Genomic DNA, 24,095 nt, shown 5'->3' on the forward strand with positions numbered 1-24,095 from the left:
TGCAGCCCGCCCAGGACTGGCACCTCACACACGAAGAGGTGACACAGCAAAATGAGACACAGATTCCTGGTGCTGCCTGAAAAGAACACAAGTGGACACAGAGGAACACACAGTGAATGGACACAGAGAGCAGACAACAGTGGGGGGAGGGGAGAAAGGGAAGAGAAATTTTAAAAATAAAAAATAAATAAATCTTAAAAAAAAAGAATGCCATCTGAAGGCTATGTTTCATATGCCACCAGGCTCCCCCTCATATCACCCATTTACCCACCAGGACCATGTTTTAAGTTACTCAAAGAAATCTGAAGCTGTAAGGCCAGGCATGAACATAGAATTCTTGGGCTCCCAACGAAGTTCCCAGGTAGCCCCTCTTTTCTTCCCACCCTGTCACATCCCAACCAGCCAGAGCCCTTATGTGCATATGTGTGTATCCTCAAGCCCATACATCCATGCTCCTTTAACTCCTTGCATATTGTCACCCACAGCCACCCTGGGGCCTAACATCATCAGCACAATCCACCTTTTGAAAAAGAGGTCCACAAGGGGTCTAGAAGTTGGCTTGGGCTGTTTGTGCAGGAGATTCTTGGATTCTGGGGAAATGGGACATGGTCTAACACTGGTAGCACAGACTATTGGTGGACCTGGTCCATCTGTCCATCACACTCTTGAGTTGTCCTCCAGTGGACCAGTCCAGGGAAGATACCCTCCTGCCTGTGTTTAAAGGCACTACTCACACAAAGACTCATCTAACATATTCTTACACAGCTAGGTTTGTGCTTACTACTCAGTTTTTCAAAAAACTATAAGGAAAGGCAAAGGAATGATTAACCCCAAAATTAGGACAACATTACCTCGGGGAGCATGTAGAGGAATGTGATTAAGGAGGTACACAGAGGGGCCTTCTAAAATACCTTCAAAAATCAAAAATTTATTTGAGCACTTAGTGCATGCAGGCATATACTAGAATACTTGACATTCTCACAGTTGGTTATAGGAGAAAAATACCTGAATAATTAAAATAAAACTTGTTGTGATAAACAGGGTAAGTGGTTTGTACAAAGTAGCAAGAATGCATGATGGCTGCTATGCCATGTCAAAGCCAAGTGGGTCATCTTCTTTCTTCTAACTCTGTACCTGTGGGGAAATATACTGACAGTGGGAAATGGAGAATACAGGTAACTGAAATGGTGTGTTATCAAATAATGTTAATTAAGCAACCATTTAACACACATATGCCCATAAAGGGGTTCAGGGTACAGATTTTGCAAAGCAATGGCTCTAACTACTTCATATTGCCTGAAATTTCGATCTAGCAATCTTTACCCACAGTACTTAGAAGATTTTTATGGAGATCTATGTTTCTCTTTCAAATTCAAAGCATTTTTTTTTTTTGGTATGGGTGGGGAGGGACTGGGGACTAAACCTGGGACCTCATAAGTGGTACGCTGGCACTCAACGACTGAGCCATATCAACTTCCCTGAGTTGGTTTTTTGTTTGTTTGTTTTTTTTCAGGAGGCACCAGAACTGAACTTCGGACCTCCTATGTGGGAGGCAGGCACTCAACTGATTGAGCCACATCTGCTCCCCACGAAGCATTTTTAAAATTTATTTTTAATTAGGCCAGTAAAAAGAATTTATTTGAGAAATGGGGGAAAGAACTGAGCTTGCTGAGAAATGGGAGAGAAAGATGGAAATACACACCAAGATTTGGTGTGGTCTCCTCTAGGCAGAGAGAGTGAGCTCTGCCTTGTGTGGTCACCTTTTAAACTGTTAATTATTCCTCCCCCTTGCTAATGCTAAGGTGAGAGGCCCTGGCTATTACTGGTTACCCCACCAATAGTAAGGCCTGTTTGGAATATCTGGAGCCAAGAGGAGGTCCTGGAAAGAGAAACTGGGACCTCAGTGTTAAACTCAAGGTCTTGGGAGGTCTTGTGGCCATATTGTCTGTTGGCCATATTGTCTGTTGGCCATGTTGTGGCTCGTCTTCTCCTCATTTCCCTGGCTAGACTGCTCAACTCCCTACTCAGAGTTCATGCCTTTATTCATAAGGGGGTGCTGAGGGATGGTGATCATTCTTCTGTAATTACTTCCTGCTGGTTAGGGCAGTAGTCCCTGCCTGACATGGCGTAATCCTTTCTGGCTATTCTATAGAGGGTGAGGAAAGATGGTCCGACATTGGTTGGAATTGGCTGAAATTCCTGTGTGGTTGATTCTGGAAGAAATAAACTTAGAATTTGAAGATACATGGTCCCACTAAAAGGATAAAGAAGATGGTGGTAAGTGGGCCCAAAAAGGGAGCCAGCTATGACATACAGAATCATGAGAATGAGAAAGTCCAGCTGCTTTTAGGGGATGCATCCCCCTGAAGTTGGTGGGTTTCATCTTGCAGGTTTTGAATGCTGTCCAGCACTATTCCAAAGTGATTTATACAGAAGCAGCATTTTTCCTTGAGAAATAGGCACGTTCCCCTCACCACCCCCATGCAGCTGTTAGCATGTTTATGGCTCTGCAATTTTGCAGTACCACAGCAGCAAGACAGTCTGTTTGCTGTCTTAGGACTTCCAAGGCACGGCTAGTTTCTTCCATGCTGTTAGTTAGCTCTAGGGAGAGACGGGGTTTGGTATAAATTGCCAATCCCAGTTTTCCATGGCGGTGATTATGATAACTAAGGGGAAAGAGAAGAGGCATTGCCCTTTTAGTTTTTGTATAGGGAGAAACTGCAAGAAATGAAAACAGACAAGATTTCTTCAGGGATGTCTGGCTTGCCTTCCCCCTAGCAATAGGTGTTTGGGCAAGAGTTAGAGGGAACAGCTGGCTTGGACACAGAATTATGTAGAATCCCAGAGAACTGTCCCAGGCCTTGCTTATGATTTCAAATAAAAACCAGAGTGAACTATTCAACATAAATATTTATTGAGCTGTTACTATGCTTGAAGTCTTGTGCTAAAGTATGAGGTTGATTCTGTCAGGTAGAAGCACAAAGAAAGGCAGTTTTATAGTAACATGCTGTCCAACAAAATTCTATAAATTTCTTTCTAATGTATCATGTATTTAATTATAGCAGACACTAATATTTTGCAAATGATGCAATCAAATTTTCAATCTGGGTTAACTTCATGGTTGCTAAGAGGGTATGAGCACTTCCTAGATTATTCATTACTTAAAAACATTGAACTTTATTCCATTCTCAGACCACGTGTCCTAATTGCAGGTGTTAAATTTTTTGAAAAAGTCACACTACTCCTGACCTACAGGAGAGATTCATGCCTTTAGTCCAAAACGTTCTATGCGGCCGTAAGGAAAAGAGACGCTGGAATCTACGTGGATTTAAATCCTAGGGCGATCTGGAGAAAGTCAGCCTCCCTAAATCTTGTTTTCCGTCATTACGATGCGAGGCTGGATTAGAGAGCCTCTTCAAGATCATTTCCATGCGCAGACTTCTGCGATTAAAACGCACCTCTCCTTGGGAGCTAATTCACATAAAGCCCTGGTGGGAAATTAACTAGCTGAGGATCAAGCCAACAGCAGAGTAAGAGCAAATCTGATTTTTCTTTGAAAAGCCTTCCCCGGGCGAACATCGCGAGCCAGCAACAGAGCGCGCCGAGGCACCACGTGCCCGCACCAGCAGCGGGATTGGCTGAGCGCATTTTAGCGCTGCAGTCTAGACGCGCCGGGTTCCGCCCAGCTGCCAGAGGAGCCGGGGCGCGGAGCGGAGAGGCAGGAGGGAGAACGCGGAGGGGAGGGGGGCGGGAGGGGGGTGGGGGATCCCGAGGCGCCCGCGGCCCAGAGTCGGTGAGGGCCTGGAGCGACGCCAGCCGTCCCGCCTTGCCACAACTTGCCTTGACGAGACAGGATTCTTCCTGCGCCCTGAGAAGACAAGCCGGCCCGCCGCTACCCGCTCTGCTTCGCCTTCGCCTCCGCCTCCGTGGGCACCGCCTTTGCGAGCTGCGCCTCTGGAATCTGAATTCCCCTTGTCGTCCCCATCTGCCTGCAGCGCCCGGCGCCCGCCGAGGAGCGCGCAGCTGGGGTGAGCGGAGGCCCGGCATGCGCGGGAGCCAGCGGCTGACAGCACCTTTCGGTGCCTGTGAAATGTGGCGGTCCTCCCGCCACTCCCGGCTGCGAGACGGGGCGCTGCAGCCCTCGCTGGCGTGCCCACCGCCGCTCGGGTTCCATGTTTGCTTTCTCAGGAGGGGCTCCGAGGCCCGACCAGAGCCCGAGTACCCCCAGGCTTTGTTTCTGCGGTTTTGGCGGTCGGGAGGCGCAGCGCGCTAGAGACAGGAGGTGCCGCGCCCTGCCCCCGGCCGTGTCCGGGGGTGGGAGGCGGGTGGGGTGAAGAGAGGGAGGGGACGGGAAAGTGTTCCCCCTTCTTTCCTGTTCCGGCCATTTTGTGACCGAAGGACCAAGGGGGCAAGGGTGGGCCCACAGCACGGCGCTCCGGGTGGGAGTGGTCACTGCAAACCGAGATGCGCGAGCAGAAGCCCGAGCCCCTCCGGCTCCGCGCGCCTCCGCCCCGGGACCGCAGCGAGGGTGCGCTGAGCCGCTTCCCACGTTCAGCGCCCACGTTCAGCGCCCGGGGCCTTGGCAGAGAACATAGGAGGAATAAGGGCCGGGAACTGGCATTTACTTAATTAAGCGTCTAATTCATTCACTCATTCTTTATTCATGAACCCATTTGTCACTTTATGCCCTCTCGGTGCCGGTCCTGTGCCAGGTGCTGGGGATATAACGGTGAGCAAGAGAGACCACGGCCCTTGTTCCCGGTGAGCTGCAGTCCAGTGGATGAAATTTAAAGTCTACACACCTACCAGGTCGGTATCCTGAGGCCCTTAAACAGATGGGGAAACTGAGGCCTAGGGTTTACATAATTTTTCACCATCAGGCCGCAAGTAAATGACAGCAGTGAATTGTTAATAGGTTTTTTTTTGCCAGTGGCTCATTAAAAGTTATTTGGAAACACAGTTTCCATAAAGTCATATGAATGTTTATTTTCTGGATGCTTTCATATGGACTTATTTCTAGTTAAAATCTGGAAAGTGTTAAAAATATCTTTGATATTACAACTTTGCTCTGAATTGTATTTTCCTTTGTTCTGTGAATATTTTGGCTGTTAGGAAAGAAAAAAATTTCCTGATGGTCCAAGCAGTCCTCGCTGGTGTATTGAGGAATGTCTGGCTTTTCCTCAGCTACCCACCTCTGTGGTAACCACAGGAAGCCCCCAGAAGCCCCAAAAATGAAAGGACGGAAACCTACAAGGAGCTGCTAGAAATGTTTTAGCCCTTCTGTTGAATAGAATGCAGTCTCCATATAAGTTTGTAAGGTAATTACAACTTGATGGTAAAACTGATGCTTAAAATTCTCTCCCATCTAACTTTTCTCCTTAATCATTTTGAAAATGTAGCCTTTTGTAAAGAGAAGTAAAGACTTATGTATTTTGGGGGGTTCTTTAGTTCTTTTATCAAATTGTTATATTTAGGCTGCCAACTCGTTAGAGGAAGAAGGACTTCATTAAAAATAAGTATCTTGGATGTAAGAAATTTGAAGAGCCTGACATCAAATAGAATCAACTACAGATTTAATTTTTCTCTTAAGTTTTTAATTTTGAAATAATTTCAAACTTAACAGGGCAGTTACAAAATCCATGCGGAAAATTCCAATGTAGACCCCCATCAAATTTTTCAGTCAACCTTGTTGAGGTATAATATACGAAATTCACCTATTTTAAGTATACAATTTGATGAAATTGATAAATGTATAAAGTAATTTCCACCATAATCAAAATAAGGAGCCACAGAAAGTTCCTTCCTGCCCTTTTACAGTCCAATTCCTTCCCACCACATCTTCCTATTTTATTTTACATAGTTTTGTTGCTGATTTCTAAGTGGTATGTAAAAGATGAGAGTAGACATATTTCAAATCTCAAAACTAAGGCGAGGGCAGGCGTGAATAACCAGAGGATGGCAACTAGTACCGAAAATTCCAAGGATGTGGCCCCTCACGCCTTAGGAAAATGAAGTGTCCAGTCCCAAAGGCCTGGGAGGGTTGTGTCCCCGAGGGCCAGCGCCCAGGAGCTGCCCTCTCCGGGTAGGCGGGTGTGTCCACTTGGGCTGGTGCACAATCTTTTCTGGTCCCGCAGGGCCCTGGGCGCACGCTGACCTCGCGCCGGGCGGTGCGCCCTTTGCTCCGGGTCCGGGCCGGGGACGCTGCCATAGCAACGGCCTGGACGCCCAGCTCTTAGGCCGCCGCCGCCGGGGACCCGGCCTTCACCCGCTCCCAAGGAGTGTGGCTGTGGCGGCGGCGGCCCGGGAGGCGGCGTGGGCCGGGTAGACGAGACCGCCTCCCTCCCTGGATGCAGCCAGAGGCCGCAGGCTACTTCCAAGCATGGTAAGGGGCGGAAGGCCGGGGATACATGGCTGGGGATGCCGGGGTGAGGGCGGCCGGGGCTCCTCGAGAGACCCAGGTCCTGACTCCCCGCCCCCCAAAAGCCTCCTGCCACTCGCGCCTCCCGCCGCGCTGTCTTTTCTTCCCGCAGCCCTTCCAGAAGCATGTCTACTACCCGCTCGCCAGCGGCCCCGAGGTCCCGGCGGCCGCTGCCGCCTCCGCGGCGGGCGCGGCAGCCATGGCTTGTGTCCCCCCCGCCGCGCCTTCGGGGCCCCTTCCCTTCTTCCAGTTCCGACCGCGGCTGGAGAGCGTGGACTGGCGGCGGCTGAGCGCCATCGACGTGGACAAGGTGGCGGGGGCGGTGGACGTGCTCACCCTGCAGGAGAACATCATGAACATCACCTTCTGCAAGCTGGAGGACGAGAAGTGTCCGCATTGCCAGTCGGGCGTGGACCCCGTGCTGCTGAAACTCATCCGCCTGGCGCAGCTCACCATTGAGTACCTGCTGCACTCGCAGGAGTTCCTCACCTCGCAGCTGCACAACCTGGAGGAGCGGCTGCGCCTGACCGTGGCCGACTGTGAGCAGAGCAAGAAGCTGGTCACCAAACAGATGGGGGAGATCAAGATACTCAAGGATGAGTGTAAACGCAGGAAAAAGATGATCTCCACCCAGCAGCTGATGATTGAGGCCAAAGCCAGCTATTACCAGGTAGGAAACTACGTTGTAATTAGGATTCATAATCTGACTTAAAAACTCATTTTGGTTGGCTCAGACATTTACGAGTTCTTTCCCTTATCACTGCAAAGATAAGTACTGCACATCAGAAGGAAAAAAACAGCATATTTAAGCAAAACCAGTAATTTTAACCGAATAGATGACAATGTTTATTACCTTCTGTAGACTACAATGGGATTGATGATTAAATATCTAATATTATTTCAGTGCTTTCTTGAAGTCCTCTAAATATTGGTTGTTGAAGAACTTGTTTTCTCTTCCTAATAGATGTAATAAGAAACTGTACAAATTGCTTTTGAGGTCAGCTGTGAAATGATCTGGAATGATTACATTTGTGGGTTTTTCCTAAATTTTAATTTTGAAACATTTAAAAATTTACAGAAAAGTTGCAAGAATAGTACAAAGACTTTCCAAATATTCTTCACACAGATTCACCAATTAACATTTGTCACATTTGCTGTATTTCCTCTCTTTTTATTCCTATTATTATTTTTGATCAATTCAACAGTGAGTTACAGACTCCTAAATATCTCAATGTGTATTTCTCAAGAACAAGGACATTAATTTACTAACAACAGTATTTGTGGGGTTTTTTTTTGCCCTCAGGATCACACTCTTTTTTATTAGAGAAGTTATGGTTTTACAGAACAATTATGCATAAAATACAGGAGTCACATACACCACCCTATTATTAACACCTTGCATCGGAGTGGAACATTTGTTATAATTGATGAATCACATTTTTATAATTGTGCTATTAATTATAGTCCATATTTTAACTTAGGGTTCTCTGTATAGTGTAACTCCATGGATTTCTAAGAAATTATTTATTCTGTTACCATACATACAATCTATCGTTTCCCCTTTTAATCATATTCAGATATGTATTTTGGTGCTGTTAATTATGTTCACATTGCTGTGCTACCATCACCACTATCTATTATCAGAACATTACCGTCATTCCAAATAGGAACCTTATACATTTTAAATCTTAACTTATTTGTGGGTGTTTTAAATTTTTGTTTCTCTGCTCTTAATCTTAAACTGTTGTGAATTAGATATTGACCTGAAGATAAATACTGTAATTTTGGGGTATAACAGTAATTGATGTTTATTTTTTCTGTCAATTAGTTGGAGGAAGCACCAAAGTTATCAAATTAATAGTGATTTTGAAGCAGGCAACATATTGGTAGGATTGATAGCACACTCCTTCATTCTAGTATTTTAGCTAAACATGGTTTAAAAGGCCCCAGTGGACATAGGGAAAAGTGGAGCTGAAGCATGAATGAAAGGGAGAACTGTGTGTAGGGTGCAGAAAATGGTGTGATTAATACTGTCAGCAGGAGTATTGAGAGAATTGTACATGAAATATATGAACAGTTGGGAAAGAGTACTTTTAGAAAGACAAAGTATTTAGCCTTGAGGAGACAACTCTGAGGTATAGTCTTCAAACTTTAAATCGTTATTTGCCTGTTTTATAGCTCCTGCTTAATAACGTCCTTTATAAATAGTTCTAAGATAGGTCTTTATAGATGTATTTCTTGAACAGTGAATTGATTGCATTCTACTTAAATTTTTTTTTTAAGTCTCTTATTCTAGCTTTGGTCTGGAAACATCAAAACCTGTAACAGTATTTTTATGCTTATACATATTTTTCTCATTCTTTAGATTACCATAGAAATATGCTAGTAAATAAAGATTTTCAAACAAAGATTTAGAAGAATAAATAGATAATGACTTAGTTTTTCAAATGAGTGACACCTGTCAACTATTGGCAACTCACCAGACTAAATGACAGTGTTGTCTCTATATCATGCACAGGCATGACAGAGAAGACGTAGGTGTGGTCAGACAACCTCTTCCTACTTAATGAAGTACAGGTAAATTCTGACTGCTGTCTGTTTATGGAGACTTTGAGCAGTGTGAGTGCTTTAGGGTGACACTTCCTGAGGTAGATTGTCTGGATTTGAATTCTACCTGTTCCAGTGTGCCAAGTTATTTAACTTAGAAACCTCAGTTTCATTTAACTTAGAAACCTTGGTTTTTGCATTTGGAAAATTGGGACATTAGCAGTAACTACCTCTTAGCGTTGTTGTGAGAATTCCATGCAATAATGTGTATAAAACATAGGGAAGGCTCAAAGGACATCTTGTGTATGAATGTTGATTTCTGCAGTGACTTTCTGGAGTGAGCTCTAATTATTTGAGATCTCTTTGCAAATCCTCAGCCCCATTTTAGGAGCTCACCAGTGGTGGTACAGAAAAGGAAACCAGAGGTCACAGTGCAGATGATATAGGAATACAGGGCAATGATACATAGGTGGCTGGGGTTCCCAGGAGTTATTTTCATTGTAATGCCAGATTTGTACACTGGAGATATTTGACCAGTAGTAAAATTTATGATGAGGCACTTGATTTTGTTTGAATAATTCCTTGATTTAGGATACAGTCATAAATTTGTGTTTAACAGGGACCTCCCAACAGCTGAGGAAGTTGAAGCCCTGTGTGAAGAGGGCCTTTTGTACCAAAGATTTGGGTCTCAAATTGTTTTAAAAAATGTAAATAATACGTTTGCTTGCCAGTGCGTTGCAGCGGGACTCATTCTAAAAGAACTTTCAAGTATGTGGTTAGAAGACTCATATTCCTTTCCATGCCCCAGCAACACAGGCAGATTTTGGAATTTTAGTGAATTTCTGTTGCTGGTTCCAACTGTTCAACCTCTACGAGGTGAGATGAGTGTTCTGAAATAGAAAAAGTCAAGTATTTTGCAGTCAGAGTGACATGGGTTAAACTATGCAACTGATAATGCTGTGACAGTATTTCTGAGCTTGGTTTCTTTATAGGTAAAGTTATTGCTGTGGAAATTAAATAAGATAATGATGGAAAGCACTTAGCCCTGGATCTGCCTTGGAGTAGGATGGTGGAAATGTTGGGTTCTTAATCCACTATTCAAAAACATCTGGAGGATGCCATGTCATTTTGGTGAAGGAATCCTAACTAATGAGTTTTCCTGTAAATTCCATTATTGTCCACTGAGTGTTATTAATTTCTTTAATGATTTTAGATGAAAGTTGTTAAAAAGACATTTTCAGGTTTTACATACTAATCTATATTCTTAAGTATACTGAACATTTCCTTTGCTTGGGTTGTCATGCACAGAACACCAGACTTCCTTTCTGTGAATAGTAATTGTATCTAACGTTTCCTCATTTATTATGTTGCTCCTTTACCTTTCAGCATGCTTTGAGATACTCGGAGTTTACTAGATACTAGGAGTTTATGTCATTTCATCTAGAAATGATAACATTCATCTCTATATCAAATTCATAAACACACACATATATATATGACTACCTTTAAAAAAATGCAAAGGCGGAAGCAGATGTGGCTCAATCGATAAAACTTCTGCCTACCATATGGGAGGATCCAGGTTCTATGCCTGAGGTTTCCTGGAGAGAAAGAAGAAAAAGCGTTCCCGTGCAGTGAGCCAGTGCCTGTGTGAGCACCGGTGCGAGCGCCTGTGTGGTGAGCTAGTGCCCACGCAAGTCAGTCACAGCAAGATGATGACGCATCAGAAAAGAGAGACAGGGAAGCGGATTTGGCTCAACTGGCAGGGCATCCACCTACCACATGGGAGGTCCAGGGTTCAAACCCAAGGACTCCTGACACATGTGGTGAGCTGGCCCATGCGCAGTGCTGATGCGCACAAGGAGTATCCTACCATGCAGGGGTGTCCCCCGCGTAGGGGAGACCGCCTCTAAGGAGTGCGCCCTCTAAGGAGAGCCTTCCTGCCCGAAAAAAGTATAGCCTGCTCAGGAGTGGCACCACACACATGGAGAGCTGGTGCAGCAAGATGACACAACAAAAAGAGACACAGATTCCCAGTGCCACTAACAAGAATACAAGCAGACACAGAAGAACACACAGTGAATGGACACAGAGAGCAGACAATAGGGGCGGGGAAGGGGAGAGAAATAAATAAAAAATAAATCTTTAAAAAAAAGAGAGAGAGAGACAAGGAGAGAGTCAAGGTGAAGCACAGCAGAAACCATGAACTTAGGTGACACAATTGACAGGGAACCTCTCTCCACATCAGGGGTCTCCAGGATTGAATCCCGGTGAATCCTAGAGGAGAGAAAATGAAAAGAGAAGACAATACAGACAGCAAAAACAGCAGGGGGGATATAAGTAAAAAAATAAATCTTCAAAAAACAAGCAAAGGGTTTTAGAAGCTAAACATTTTGAAGAATTTTTAAAAGATTATAATTATTTTATTAGGGGGGAACTCAGTTACAGGTTAAGTAGAATTCCTTTCTGCCTTTTTATCTTGAAAAGGAACTTTATTACTTCTAAGGCAGAGTCTTTATGCAATAAATAGGATTCCTGGACCTCCTACTACTTCTTTGCTCTACTTTCGTTACGTTTCTAATTACTGTAACATCTATTTTCAAGTACCCTTTAATCCAAATGAGTGATGGTAGATCAGGTACCACTTCATAGTACAAATCTGAGTCCAGTCAATCTGGTTCCAGGGATGATTTTCTTAATTATTTTTCTGTACTCTCCTTAATGAAGAATTTATTTAACCAAAGGTTATTTCCATTTTTTTGTAATGAACAATGCACAATGACCATTCTTCTCTATAGAGAAGATATCTAGGAGTGAAATGTCATTGTTGACGTGTTTTCTAGACTTGTTACCAAATTGCTTTTCAGCATAGTTGTACCTGCGTTGTGCATAAGTTCTCTTTTACCCATATCCTTGCCAGTGCTTGTATTAGCAGACATTTTTATTTTGTTATTTGTATGGGTAATAAATGGTATATCATTTTCGCTTTATTTTGTATTTCTTTGATTACCAGAGAGAATTGATCATACATTCATATGTTTACAGGTTAACTAGAATTCAGTTTGGTAAATTGCCCACTTTTTTACTGTGTAGTTTGTATTTTGGTTGGTTTATAGGAGTTCTTTAATAATCAGGATTCTAAGTTTTTATTGGTTACAAATGTTGCGGCACCTTCTCCCAGTCTCTTAGTTTTTGGTATTGTTTGTTATGCATAAGTTTTATATTTTGACGTGGTTGAATTGTCAGTCTTTTTCTGGTAGAAACACTTCTTACCCTGAACTTCGCATTTTGTATCCTTATGTAGTATTCAAATAGTTAAAATGGGTATCTTTTCTCCATTTTTAGAAATTTTAAAAAGCACAGTAAAGTACAAAGAGTATTAGAAACGTATGTATTCCCACCATCCTAAACTAATATCAGAATATATCTGTTACCAGGCCGTCTGTTTGCAATTAAAAAAAAATAATCACTCTATTTCTTTTTTAAAAATGATTTCATCCTAAAGACATCTAAAATGGAAAAAATAGAAAGGGTAATTTTAAAAATCAGTTTTAGTTGCATACCACAGCTGTTACTGTTGTTTGTTTATAGGAAAATCATTCCGGGTATCATACTACGCATAGATGCAGTTCAAAGAATAGGTAGTTGGATAGATCAGAGTACTTGAATAAAACTGAGGTCACAATATGGATGGTATTTTTAGAAAAAAATTTTTTATAAATTTCATTTTGAAATACTCTCAAACTTACAGGACAGTAACAAAAATAATACTGAGAACTCCAGAATATCCCTAATCTTCCAGATATCCAGATCCACCAATTTTGACATTTTGCCACATTCCCCATGTATCTATCCATCATTCTATCAGTCCAGCTATCTATGTATTTACCTATCAATTAATTTTCTGAACATGTGAGTGTGGATTGTATATATTATGTTCCTTGAACCCTTATTATTGCCATGTATAATTCCTAAGAACAAGGATATTTACTTAGTAATCACCTTAAGTGCAGTTATCAAGTTCAAGATTTTATGATTGATATAAAACCTTACAGTCTATATTCCAATTTTTTCAGGTATCGCAGTAATGTCCTTTTGAGCTTTCTCTCCTCCCTTGGTAGATACTGTTCAGGGTCATGTGTTGCCTTTAATTGTTATTGTCTCTTTAGTGCCTCTTTTTTAAAATTGTTTGAACATATATTCAACATAAACTTTCCCATCTCAACCACTCCTGGCATACCATTCATTGGGATTAACCATATTCATAATACCACATTCCCCTCACCAGCTTCTATTACTAAAATGTTTTCATCTCTCCAAACAGAAACGCTTCACCCATTGTGTTAACTCCCATTCTCCCTGCCGCCCACCCTGGCAACCTGTGCTCTTAATTTGTTTCCATGAATTTACATATTCCCCAATATTTTCTTTGTAGTTACCATGGGGCTTAAATTTAACATCCTAAATGTATATCAATCTCTTTTACTTCGATACCAACTTACTTTCACTAGAATACACAAAATTATGTTCCTATATTCCTCTGACCCCCACCTTTATGTTGTATAATGATGTGTTTTACAATATGAGTCCAAACCAATGATATATCATTACATTTTATGCATTAACCTTTTAGATCCTATAGAAAGTAAAAAAGTAGAAATACACTTTTATATATACCCCAGTCATTATCCTTACCAGAAATCATTGTTTCTTCATGTGGCTTTGTTCTATTATTTGCTGTCCTTTCCTTTCAACTGGCAGAATTCTCATTAGCATTTCTTATACAACCAGTCTAATGCTGACAGACTCCGTCAAATTTTGTTTAACTGGGAATGACAATCTCTCCCTCAGTTTTGAAAGTTTTGCTGGATATAGAATTCTTGTTTGGCAGGTTTTTGCTTAAGCACTTAAAAATGTCGTACCACTGCCTTCTTGCCTCCATGGATGAGAAATCATCACTTTATCTAACTGAGGCTCCCTTGTATGTGACATGTTGCTCTTCTCTTGCAACTTTTAGAATTTTCTTTCTTTATTAGAGAAGTTATGGATTTATAGATGAATCATGCATAAAATACAGGATTCCCATATACCACCTGTGGCAGTTTAATATTATTTATGAATTCCAAAAATAGATATTAGATTATGTTTGTAAACTGTTCTTTTCCTCTGGGCATATTAAATTGTATTAGGTTCAGAGGTTTCATTTTTACTTAATTAAATTAAGATTGAGGCCATGTCAGTAGGACATTGAATCCCCACCCCCTTGGTGAGCAGACACAGAAGTAAATACACAGAGAAGGAGAATACAGCAGCAGATATGCAGGAAGAGAGAGTGTTCTGAGACATGGCACCAAGAAGAGTGATGAGCCTTAGAGTCTACAGCTGACTCTGTGGAAAGAACAGAGCTGCACAGCCCAGAAGAAATGAGTCCCAAGGAGAGTGACGAGCCTTATGCCAGCCAACAGTTGAGATCGGAAGAAGCTGGGACCATGGACCCTTAAGAGGAAGGAGGAAGGCTGAATCCTTCTAGGTATTGCCTGCCATCTTTCATCAAGATGTGGCAACAGATTTTGGGTGAGAAAGTACCTCTTACGGTATCTCGAGTTGGACTCTTTAGGGCCTTGTGACTATAAGCTTCTACCCCAAATAAATACCCTTTATAAAAAACAGATTTCTGGTACTTTGCATCAGCACCCCTTTAGCTGACTAATACACCATCCTACCACCAACACCTTGCATTGGTATGGACCATTAGTTACAATTAATGATAGTATGGTTTTATAATTGTACTATTAAAGTCCATGCTTTAACTTAAGGATGACTGTGTAGTGTAGTTCTATGGTGTTTTAAGTTTGCTCAAAGCTGCTAGGAGCGATATACCAGAAATGGGTTGGCTTTTATAGTGGAAATTTATTAGGTTAAAAGCTTACAGTTGTAAGGCCATGAAAGTGTCCAAATCAAAGCATCATTAAGAGATGCTGTCTTACCAGGTTGTGGGTGATCAGGCACATGGCAGGGCATAAACTACCTTGTCATTTCTTCTACAATAGGTTTACATACACAGGAATATATTAGCTCTAAGGACATAAAACATTTTGGAATCCACAAAAAGCTTCAAACTGTCACACATGGATTTTTAAAAAAATTATTCTATTACCATATAGATATAGTCTAACATTTCCCCTTTTTATCAAGTTCATATATATGTTTCAGTGTTAATTGTATTCACAGTCTTGTGCTACCATCATCACCATCCATTACCAAAACATTTCCATCATTCCATAAAGAACACCTGTATATTTTACGCCTTAAAATTTCCCATTCCTTATCCCTATCCTGTCCCTTGGTAACCTATATTCTAGATTCTGAGTGTGAGTCGGTTTACTTATTCTAATTGTTTCAAATTAGAGATTGTACAATATTTGTCCTTTTGTGTCTGGCTTATTTCACTCAACATGATGTCTTCAAGTTTCATCCATGTTGTTGCATGAATCAGGATTTCATTTCTTTCTACAGCTGAATAATACTCTCTTGGTTGTATATACCACATTTTATTTATCCATTCATCAGTTGATGGGCACTTGGTTGCCTCCATCTTTGGCAATTGTGAAGAATGCCACTGTGAGCATAGGTGTGCAAATATCTGCTCAAGCCCCTACTTTCAGCTCTTTTGGGTAAAAATGTTGGTAATTCTATATGGAGCTTTCAGAGGAACCTCCAAACTGCTTTCCATAGAGGCTGTGCATCATTTTACATTGCTGGTGGCACCAACAATATAAAATGAGGGTTCTTTTTATCTTCATCTTCTCCAGTACTTGTTATTTTCTATTTTTTAAATCATAGCCATTTTAATAGGTGTGAAATGGTGTCTCACTGTGGTTTTGATTTGCATTTCACTGACGGCTAATGATCTTGAGCATCTTTTCCTGTGGTGTCTGGCCAATTGTGTATCTTCTTGGGAAAACTATCCAAGTTTTTTGCCTTTTTAAAATTGGGTTGTTTGTTGTTTTGTTGTATTCTGGATATTAGTCCTTCATCTGATATGTGGTTACCAAATATTTTCTTCTACTGTGTAGTTGTCTTTTTACGTTCATGATGAAGTCTTTGATGAACACCATTTTTATTCTTGATGAAGTTCCATTTATCTATTTTTGTGGCTTGTGTTTTGGGTGTAAATTCCTAGAAACCATTGCCTAACACTAGGTCCTGAAGATGCTTCTCTATGTTTTCTTGTAGGAGTTGGATAGTTCTAGTTCTTATATTTAGGTCCTTGATTCATTTTGATTTGAGTTTTGTATATAGTGTGAGGTAGGGATCCTTCTTTTTTTTTTTTGCAAATGGAGATCCAGTTTTCCAAGCACCATTTTTTGAAGAGACTGTTTTTTTCCCAATTGCGTGATCTTTGCTACCTTGTCAGAAATCATTTGGCCATCCCACTCATCCTGAGGCAACTACTAATCTGCTTTTTGTTTCTATAGATTTGCCTATTCTGTACATTTCATATAAGTGGAATCATACAATATGTGGTCCTTTGTGACTGCCTTCTTTCACTGAGCATAATTTTTTCAATGTTCATCCATGTTTAGCTTGTATCAGAACTTGATTCCTTTGAACGATTGGATATTATTCCATTGTACTGATATATAGCACATTTTATTTACCCATTCATCAGTTGATGGATATTTGGGTTGTATCTACTTTTTGGCTACTACAAATAATGCTTCTATGAACATTCATGTACAAGTTTTCATATGGGCATATCCTAGGAATGGAATTGCTGGGCCATCTGGTAACTCTGTTAAACTCTTTGAGAAACTTCCAGTCTGAGCCCTGCTTTTTTGAAATCACCAGAGCACAGTATACATTTTGTCCTCCAGGAACTTCAGTTACAACTGTTAATCAAGAAAATACATAAAAGTTCTGACAAAGATATCATTTTGTAATTAGAAACTCTCTCTCTATATATATATGTAAAATAGAGCTTGTAAGAATAAATACACATTTAGGAAGAAAATATGCTGAAGTAACTGTGGACATACTCAGTAGGATGCCTAGAAGAATCTCCTCTTGGGTTTTTATCTGGCCAAATAATAGAGACCTCCAGAAAGCTGTTCCTGATCTTTTTTTTTTTCTTTTTTTTTTTAAGATTTATTTTTATTTATTTAATTCCCCTCCCCTCCCCCGGTTGTCTGTTTTCTGTGTCTTTTTGCTGCGTCTTGTTTCTTGTTTCTTTGTCCGCTTCTGTTGTCATCAGCGGCACAGGAAGTGTGGGCGGCGCCATTCCTGGGCAGGCTGCTCCCTCCTTCGCGCTGGGCGGCTCTCCTTATGGGTGCACTCCTTGAGCGTGGGGCTCCCCTACGCGGGGGACACTCTGCGTGGCGCGGCACTCCTTGCGCGCATCAGCACTGCGCATGGGCCAGCTCCACACGGGTCAAGGAGGCCCGGGGCTTGAACCGCGGGCCTCCCATGTGGTAGAGGGACGCCCTAACCACTGGGCCAAAGTTTGTTTCCCTGTTCCTGATCTTAAAGGGAAAGGTTTTAGTCTTTCAGCATTAGGTAGGTTGTTAGCTGTGGATTTTTCATATATGCCCTTTCTCATTTGAGGAAGTTCCCCCTCGTGTTAGTGTTCTAAGTGTTTCTATCAATAAAGGGTGCTGTATCTTTCAGATACCTTTTTTCATCCATCGAGATGATCGTGTGGGTTTTTTTCCCCTTCATTCTGTTAATGTGGTATGTTACATTAATTGATTTTCTTATGTTGAACTAACCCTGAATACCAGGGATGAATCCCTCTTAGTCACGGTGTATAATTCTTTTAATTTGCTGTGGATTTGATTTGCTAGTAATTTGTTGATGATTTTTGTATCTATATTCATAAGAGACACTGGTCTGTGCTATAAGTCCCGTATTTCATCCTTTAGCTTTTCTTGAAGTGATATACATGACTTTAAACTCTCCCTTGTACAGTACAGCAAACCCTCTTGTGGACAACGAGTATGGTTAATAGTGCATATAGGAATATTTTTCTCTGAATCAGAACAAATGTACATTAATGTTATAGTTGTTAACAATAGGGTGATATTTAGGCAAAAATACAACTAAAGCAATCTTTGGACTGTAGTGAATAGGAATATATTAATATCTTCCATAAAGGTTAAAAAAAAGGAAGCAGACTAAGTTAAACTAGACACAGACTGCCACATATTATTTGACTCCATCTATACAAAATATAAATACAAAGAAATAGAGAGAGATGGAAACAGATTAGCAGTTATGTATGGCAGGGGAAGGATAAAAAAGAGATATTGGTCTGTAGCTTTCTTTTCTTGTGGTATGTTTATCTGGCTTTGCTATGAAGGTGATGTCCTTATAGAACAAATTAGGGCGTATTCCCTCCTTTTCCATTTTTTGGAATCTTTTGAGCAGAATTTGAGTTAATTCTTCCTGAATGTTTGGTGGAATTCCCCTGTGAAGCATTGTAGTCCTGGGCTTTTCTCTTTCGATAGGTTTTTGATTACTGATTCAATCTCTTTACTAGTAATTGGCTTGTTGAGATCTTCTGTATATTCTTTTTTTTTTTTAAAGATTTATTTTTGTTTATTTAATTCCCCTCCCCTCCCCCAGTTGTCTGTTTTCTGTGTCTTTTTGCTGCGTCTTGTTTCTTTGTCCACTTCTGTTGTCGTCAGCGGCACAGGAAGTGTGGGCGGTGCCATTCCTGGGCAGGCCGCACTTTCTTTCACGCTGGGCGGCTCTCCTTACGGGCGCACTCCTTACGCGTGGGGCTCCCCTTCGCGGGGGACACCTCTGTGTGGCACAGCACTCCTTGCGCGCATCAGCACTGCGCATGGGCCAGCTCCACACGGGTCAAGGAGGCCCGGGGTTTGAACCGCGGACCTCCCATGTGGTAGACGGACGCCCTAACCATTGGGCCAAAGTCCGTTTCCCTTCTGTATATTCTTAAATCAATGTAAGTAGTTTATCTGTTTTTAAGAATTTGTCCATTTCCTCTAGTTTATGTAATTTATTGGCATACAGTTGTTCATACTATCCACTTATAGTCCTTTTTATTTCACTGGGGTCAGTAGTAATGTACTCCTTTTCATTTCTGATATTCATTATTTGTATCTTCTTGTTCTTTGTGAATCTAGCTCTAAGGTTTGTCAATTTTATGGATCTTTTCCAAGGACCAACTGTTGGTTTTGTATATTCTCTCTGTTGTTTTCTTGTTTTCTATTTCATTTATTTTTGCTCTAATCCTTGTACTTTCCTTTCTTTTGCTTGCTTTGTGTTGAGTTTACTCTTCTTTTTCTAATTCTTTGAGTTTAGTGGTTAGGGCTCTGATTTGAAGTTTTTTTGTTTTTGTTTTTAACTTGCATGGTATATTTTTTCTACCCTTTCACAGTCAACCTACTTGTATCTTTGACTTTAAAGTGAGTCTCTTGCAGACAGCATATTATTGTGTCATGTTTTTTTAAAAATCCATTCTGTCAATCTCTGCCTTTTGACTGGAGAGCTTAATCCACTTACATTTAAAGTTACTACTGATGATGCAGGTCTTTCTTCTGTCCTTTTGGTATTAAGCCTTTATAAGTCTTATACCTTTTTTGTCCCTCACTTCCATTAAAGCCTACTGTTACATTTATTTACTTTCTTCTGTTGTATCATATTGAGCACCTTCTCATTTCTATCTGTATATATTTTTCATCTATTTTCTTTTTGGTTACCATGCAGTTAAAATTTAAATTCTAAATATTTAACAACTTTTGTTGATACCAACTTAATTTCAATAGCATGCACATATACTTTTTCTATACCCTCCTGTCCCCCCACCATTTTTTTAAAAAGATTTATTTTATTTATTTATTCCCCCTCCATTGTTTGTACTTGCTGTCTTGCTGTCTACTCTCTGTGTCTGTTTGTTGTGTGCCTGTCTCCTTTTTTTTTTTTTTGGTTTGGAGGCATGGGAACCTGAACCCATTGGCTTGAGTCACCTCTGCTCCCCACTTATTGTGTCTCTTATTATGTTTCCTTATTGCATCTCTTTGTTGTGTCATTTTGTTGTGTCAGCTTGCTGACTTGCTTGTCCTTTTTATGAGGTACCAGGAACCAAACCTGGGATCTCCCATGTGGTAGGCAGGCACCCAACTGCTTGAGCCACATCTGCTTCCCTGTCCCCCACCATTTTTTCCTACTTGTATCACTTGTATCTTGTACATTGTACATCAAAAAACCTAGGCTTATCCTTCCTTTTTATGCATTAGCATTTTAACAACCTGTAGTAAGTAAGTAAAGTCATATACCAAACAAAAAATGCAATAATACTGATGTGTAATAACTCAGATGGCTACCTTTACTGCAGGTCTTTTTTAAAAGATTTATTTAATTTACTTATTTATTTCTCCCTACCCCCTCGTTGTTTGCACTTGCTGTGTCTGTTCGTCTTCCTTGTTTCTCTAAGAGGCACCAGGAACTGAACCTGGGACCTCTGACGTGGGAGGGAGGCATCTAATTGCTTGAGCCACCTCCGTTCCCTAGTTTGTTGTATCTCTCATGTTTTTCTTCTTGTGTCTCTTGTTGTGTCAGCTTGCCGTGTCTGCCCATCACATCAGCTCACTGTCTTGCTCATGTTCTTTAGGAGGCACTGGGAACCTCTGTGTCCTGTTTTGTTGTGTCTTTCATTACAATTTTCTTCTTGTGTCTCTTGTTGCGTCAGCTTCCCATGCCTGCCCATTGTGCCAACTTACTGTCTTCTTTAGGAGGCACTGGGAACCGAACCAGAGACCTCCCATGTAATAGGCAAGAGCCCAATTGCTTTCCCTGTTTTTGTAGATTGGTGGGGGCCTTCTCCTTCATGGGTAGCCATACAGAGTTTAGAGAATAGCTCCCAGCCAAAGGATAGGGTCTTCCCCATCCTTTGTGTGCATGAGCCTTATGTTAGGCATATGCAGGTGACCCTAGGAATTCCCCTGCTTATAGATAGGATACAGCTGTCCCCTCTTCCCTAGGAAACAGCTTTCTTGGGTTGTGGGAACTGCACTGTATTTCTGCTGCCAGCAATCCTTTACCCCACTCAGCACAACGTGACTCCTCTCCCACAGCAATGCTCTGTAGGAGAGTTCCATGAGCTGCCTTCTATGTGCAGGGCAAGTTTTGGGATGGTGAGTGTTTTAGGTCACCACCAAACAGAGTAAGCCAGATATACATGCTCCCAGTATGTATGTGAGGATTACTTTGCTCCCTCTGCAACTGGGCCCAGGTATCCGCACTGGGACCATTGGCCAGCTCTGCACTGATCCTGTGAGAGGTGGGAAGGGGCCATCCAGAGCACCATGAGATTCTACTGTTTTTAGGTGGTCTTATTCTTTACTTAGAGCTTACCCTGTTAAAGCAGTTCTTTAACTGTTTTCTGGACGCTTGAGTTAGATGATTCTGTTAGTTCTTGCTGGTTGTTCAGACCTTCTGTGGTGACTGTACCCCTGAAGTGTCTCATTCCTCCATCTTGGTGAGGGCAGGGCTATAAAATCTTTTTTTTCTATCTTGAATTTAATATTATTCATATTTAATAGAAAAAAGAAACAAATGGAACTGCATGTGTGTTGAAATAAATGATTCTTTACCCTATAGTTTAGTTTCTTAGCTGCTAAAATACCGTACAATGGGTTGGCCTAAATAACAAGAATTTACTGACTCATAGTTTAAAGGCTAGGGGAAGTCTAAAAGTGAGGCTTTAGCAAGGGGATGCGTTCTTTTTTTTTTTAACTTTTATTGCATATAAAGTGAACCATTTCTTTTTGTGGGTCAGATGTTGCTGCCTCTCCTCTACTGCCCCATTGAAAAGTGTCTCCTCTTTTGATACAGTAGAGAAGAATCTACCACTGTTGGTCCAAATCAGCATGAGGATGGCTGCAAGGGGCATACGCTCCAATGAGGTTCGGCTGGCCCCCCATGTCTTGTGGCTTGTGTTTGGGCTAAGGTGATACTTTCTTTCTGAATTCTGTGGCATTCTGGGGCTGGCTGTCAATGATCCTTGACCCTTGGCTTTTCAGCATGGCAGTACATATGGCAGCCTCTTGGCTTCTTTTTCCATCTGGCTTTCACTCTTCCCGTAAAGGATTCCAGTAATTCAGATGAAAGCCCAACCCGATTCCACTGGACAAAACAATGTAAGTAACATCTTGAAGAGATCATATTTACAGTGATCTGCACCCAACAGAATGTGGACCAAGGTCAAGAACATGTCCAAATTGGGTTACACAGTTCAGTTCACCATACCATAAGGAGGTATTATTTCCTAAAAGATCTCTGTAATATTAAGAAAGAGAAGGAGATTATGGAAAATATTGTGAGATTTGTGCCCATATGTTTAGAAGTTTTTCAATTACATAGGTAATTACATATCCACTTGAATCCTTGCTTTTAAGCAGGGTCAGCAAACTATGATCCACAGGCCAAATAAAGTTTTGTTGGAATACAGCCATACTCATTTGTTTATTTGTTGTATAATGCTTCTTTTGTGTAACAGTGGCAGAGTTGAGTAGTTGTGACAGAGATGGTATGGCAAGCAAAGACTAAAATATTTACTAACTGGGCCTTTGCAGAAAAACTTCGTTGGCCCCAGCTTTAAAGGCCGAGAGCATTTAGTCTTCTCATCTGCCTCACTAACTTCCTGCCCCTCCCACCTTTCAAGTTTGTAACATTTACATTCTCTCACCCTTCTGTAATTTCCTTTTATTTTTAATTGGTTCTGCATTTACATGCTTACCATAAGTACTTTTACTTCAGTGTCTCCATTCCTGAGTTCTCTTTTATGATTCATCTCTTAATTGGTAGAATTTCATTGCCAATACATTTTTTCCTCCCCAAAGGGCTCACGATTGCTGAAATTCCCTCAACTCTTTTGAAAGACATCTTGGCTGGATAGCATATTCTAGGGCATGCTTTCCCTCTAAACTTTGTAGACATGGTTCTTTTTTCTTCTCACAGTTAATGTTGCTGTGAAGAACTTTGAGACTGTCCTTTTTTCTTCTTCATCTTCTTCTTCTTCTTCTTCTTTTGTGTCTTCTTGTTCTTCTGCCTAGAAGAATTCCTCCTTTCTATTTGAAATCTAGTAGTTTAAGTAAGGTATGTACTGGTGTTGAACATTCATTATCTATTTTCTTGGAATCCAACAAGCTATTTCAATATGCAGATTTGGCTTTTACTTCATTTTAGGGCAATTCTCTTATATAAATATTTGAATACAGCATGTTTAATTTTTCAATTCTCTTCTGTGAAACTAGTTATCTTTAGGTTGGATTGTCTTTGCCAATCAGTCCTCCACATCTGTTAGTTTCTTTCTAATTGCTTTATATCTATATTTATTATAGAGATGGTGAACTTCAGCTAACTGCTTTTTATTCTCTGTTCCTTTCATTTACATTCACTGTAATAAATTACCTCAGTCTCTCCTTTAGTGAGTAATTTAGTTTTCAACAGTCTCTTTTTTTCTTAAATTTTTAAAATTTATGTATTTGTTTTGTGATGATGGTTTTGGGTTTTATTTTTGTTTTATATTTTTTCACCTTTTTTCAACTCATTCTTTTTTGTTTTCAGTCATCTTGTTTTTTATAGAAAACATGTTCCTCCTCTGTTCTGTGGGGGAAGAAATTGTGAAGAGTATCTTTTTGTTCCTTTGTTTGTTCTCCCCCTGAATCTTTGCCTGCCTTGTTTGTTTCTACCTCTCCCCCTTTCTCCCATTCTCCCTCCTTCTCCTCTCTGTCTTTCTCCCACTCTCAATTTCAGTGCCCTTCTGTCTCCCTCTCCTTTTCTCTGTTTCTCTTCCCTTCCCTCACCTTCCCTCCCCTCCCCTCCATCTCCTCCCTCTCCCCCTTCTTCTCTTCCTTCTGAAGGAGTTGTGTGTTTGTATCCTTTTCATCATCATCATGCCGTTTTTTTTCATTTTACCATCCTTAGGCAGCCTTGCTGCGAGATTATATTTGCCCTGATATAGTTGGGAGTGACTTTTAGTGTGGGATGTTGGAAGAGCCATGTGTAAGAAGAGACAGTATTGTTAGAATGTCTTCTGACAGTGAGTAAATGTGTGTACTGGAATTCACTCCATCCACCTTGGGGGTGTGGGCTGGGGTTGGAAGTC

The 24,095-nt window shown here is 41.1% G+C and overlaps 1 protein-coding gene across 6 annotated transcripts in view; it reads left to right on the forward strand.

The window, feature by feature from the left end:
- Nucleotides 1–3,691: 3,691 nt before the first annotated feature.
- Nucleotides 3,692–24,095, forward strand: part of DZIP1 (DAZ interacting zinc finger protein 1) — an 81,516-nt gene continuing 61,112 nt past the window's right edge. For 4 of the 6 annotated variants that reach the window (XM_004457728.4, XM_058276496.2, XM_058276495.2 and 1 more), the window contains exons 1-5: nt 3,692–4,028; nt 4,713–4,809; nt 5,113–5,318; nt 6,135–6,382; nt 6,531–7,088. In XM_004457728.4, the coding sequence (XP_004457785.1) occupies nt 6,380–6,382; nt 6,531–7,088 (561 nt within the window). In that variant the 5' untranslated portion in view covers nt 3,692–4,028; nt 4,713–4,809; nt 5,113–5,318; nt 6,135–6,379. The remainder of the gene's footprint in view (nt 4,029–4,712; nt 4,810–5,112; nt 5,319–6,134; nt 6,383–6,530; nt 7,089–24,095) is intronic. The other 2 variants (XM_058276494.2, XM_058276497.2) reach the window with 2 other exon arrangements.

This window comes from Dasypus novemcinctus, chromosome 15 (assembly GCF_030445035.2).
Source record: "Dasypus novemcinctus isolate mDasNov1 chromosome 15, mDasNov1.1.hap2, whole genome shotgun sequence".
In the NCBI taxonomy this organism is placed as follows: domain Eukaryota; kingdom Metazoa; phylum Chordata; class Mammalia; order Cingulata; family Dasypodidae; genus Dasypus; species Dasypus novemcinctus.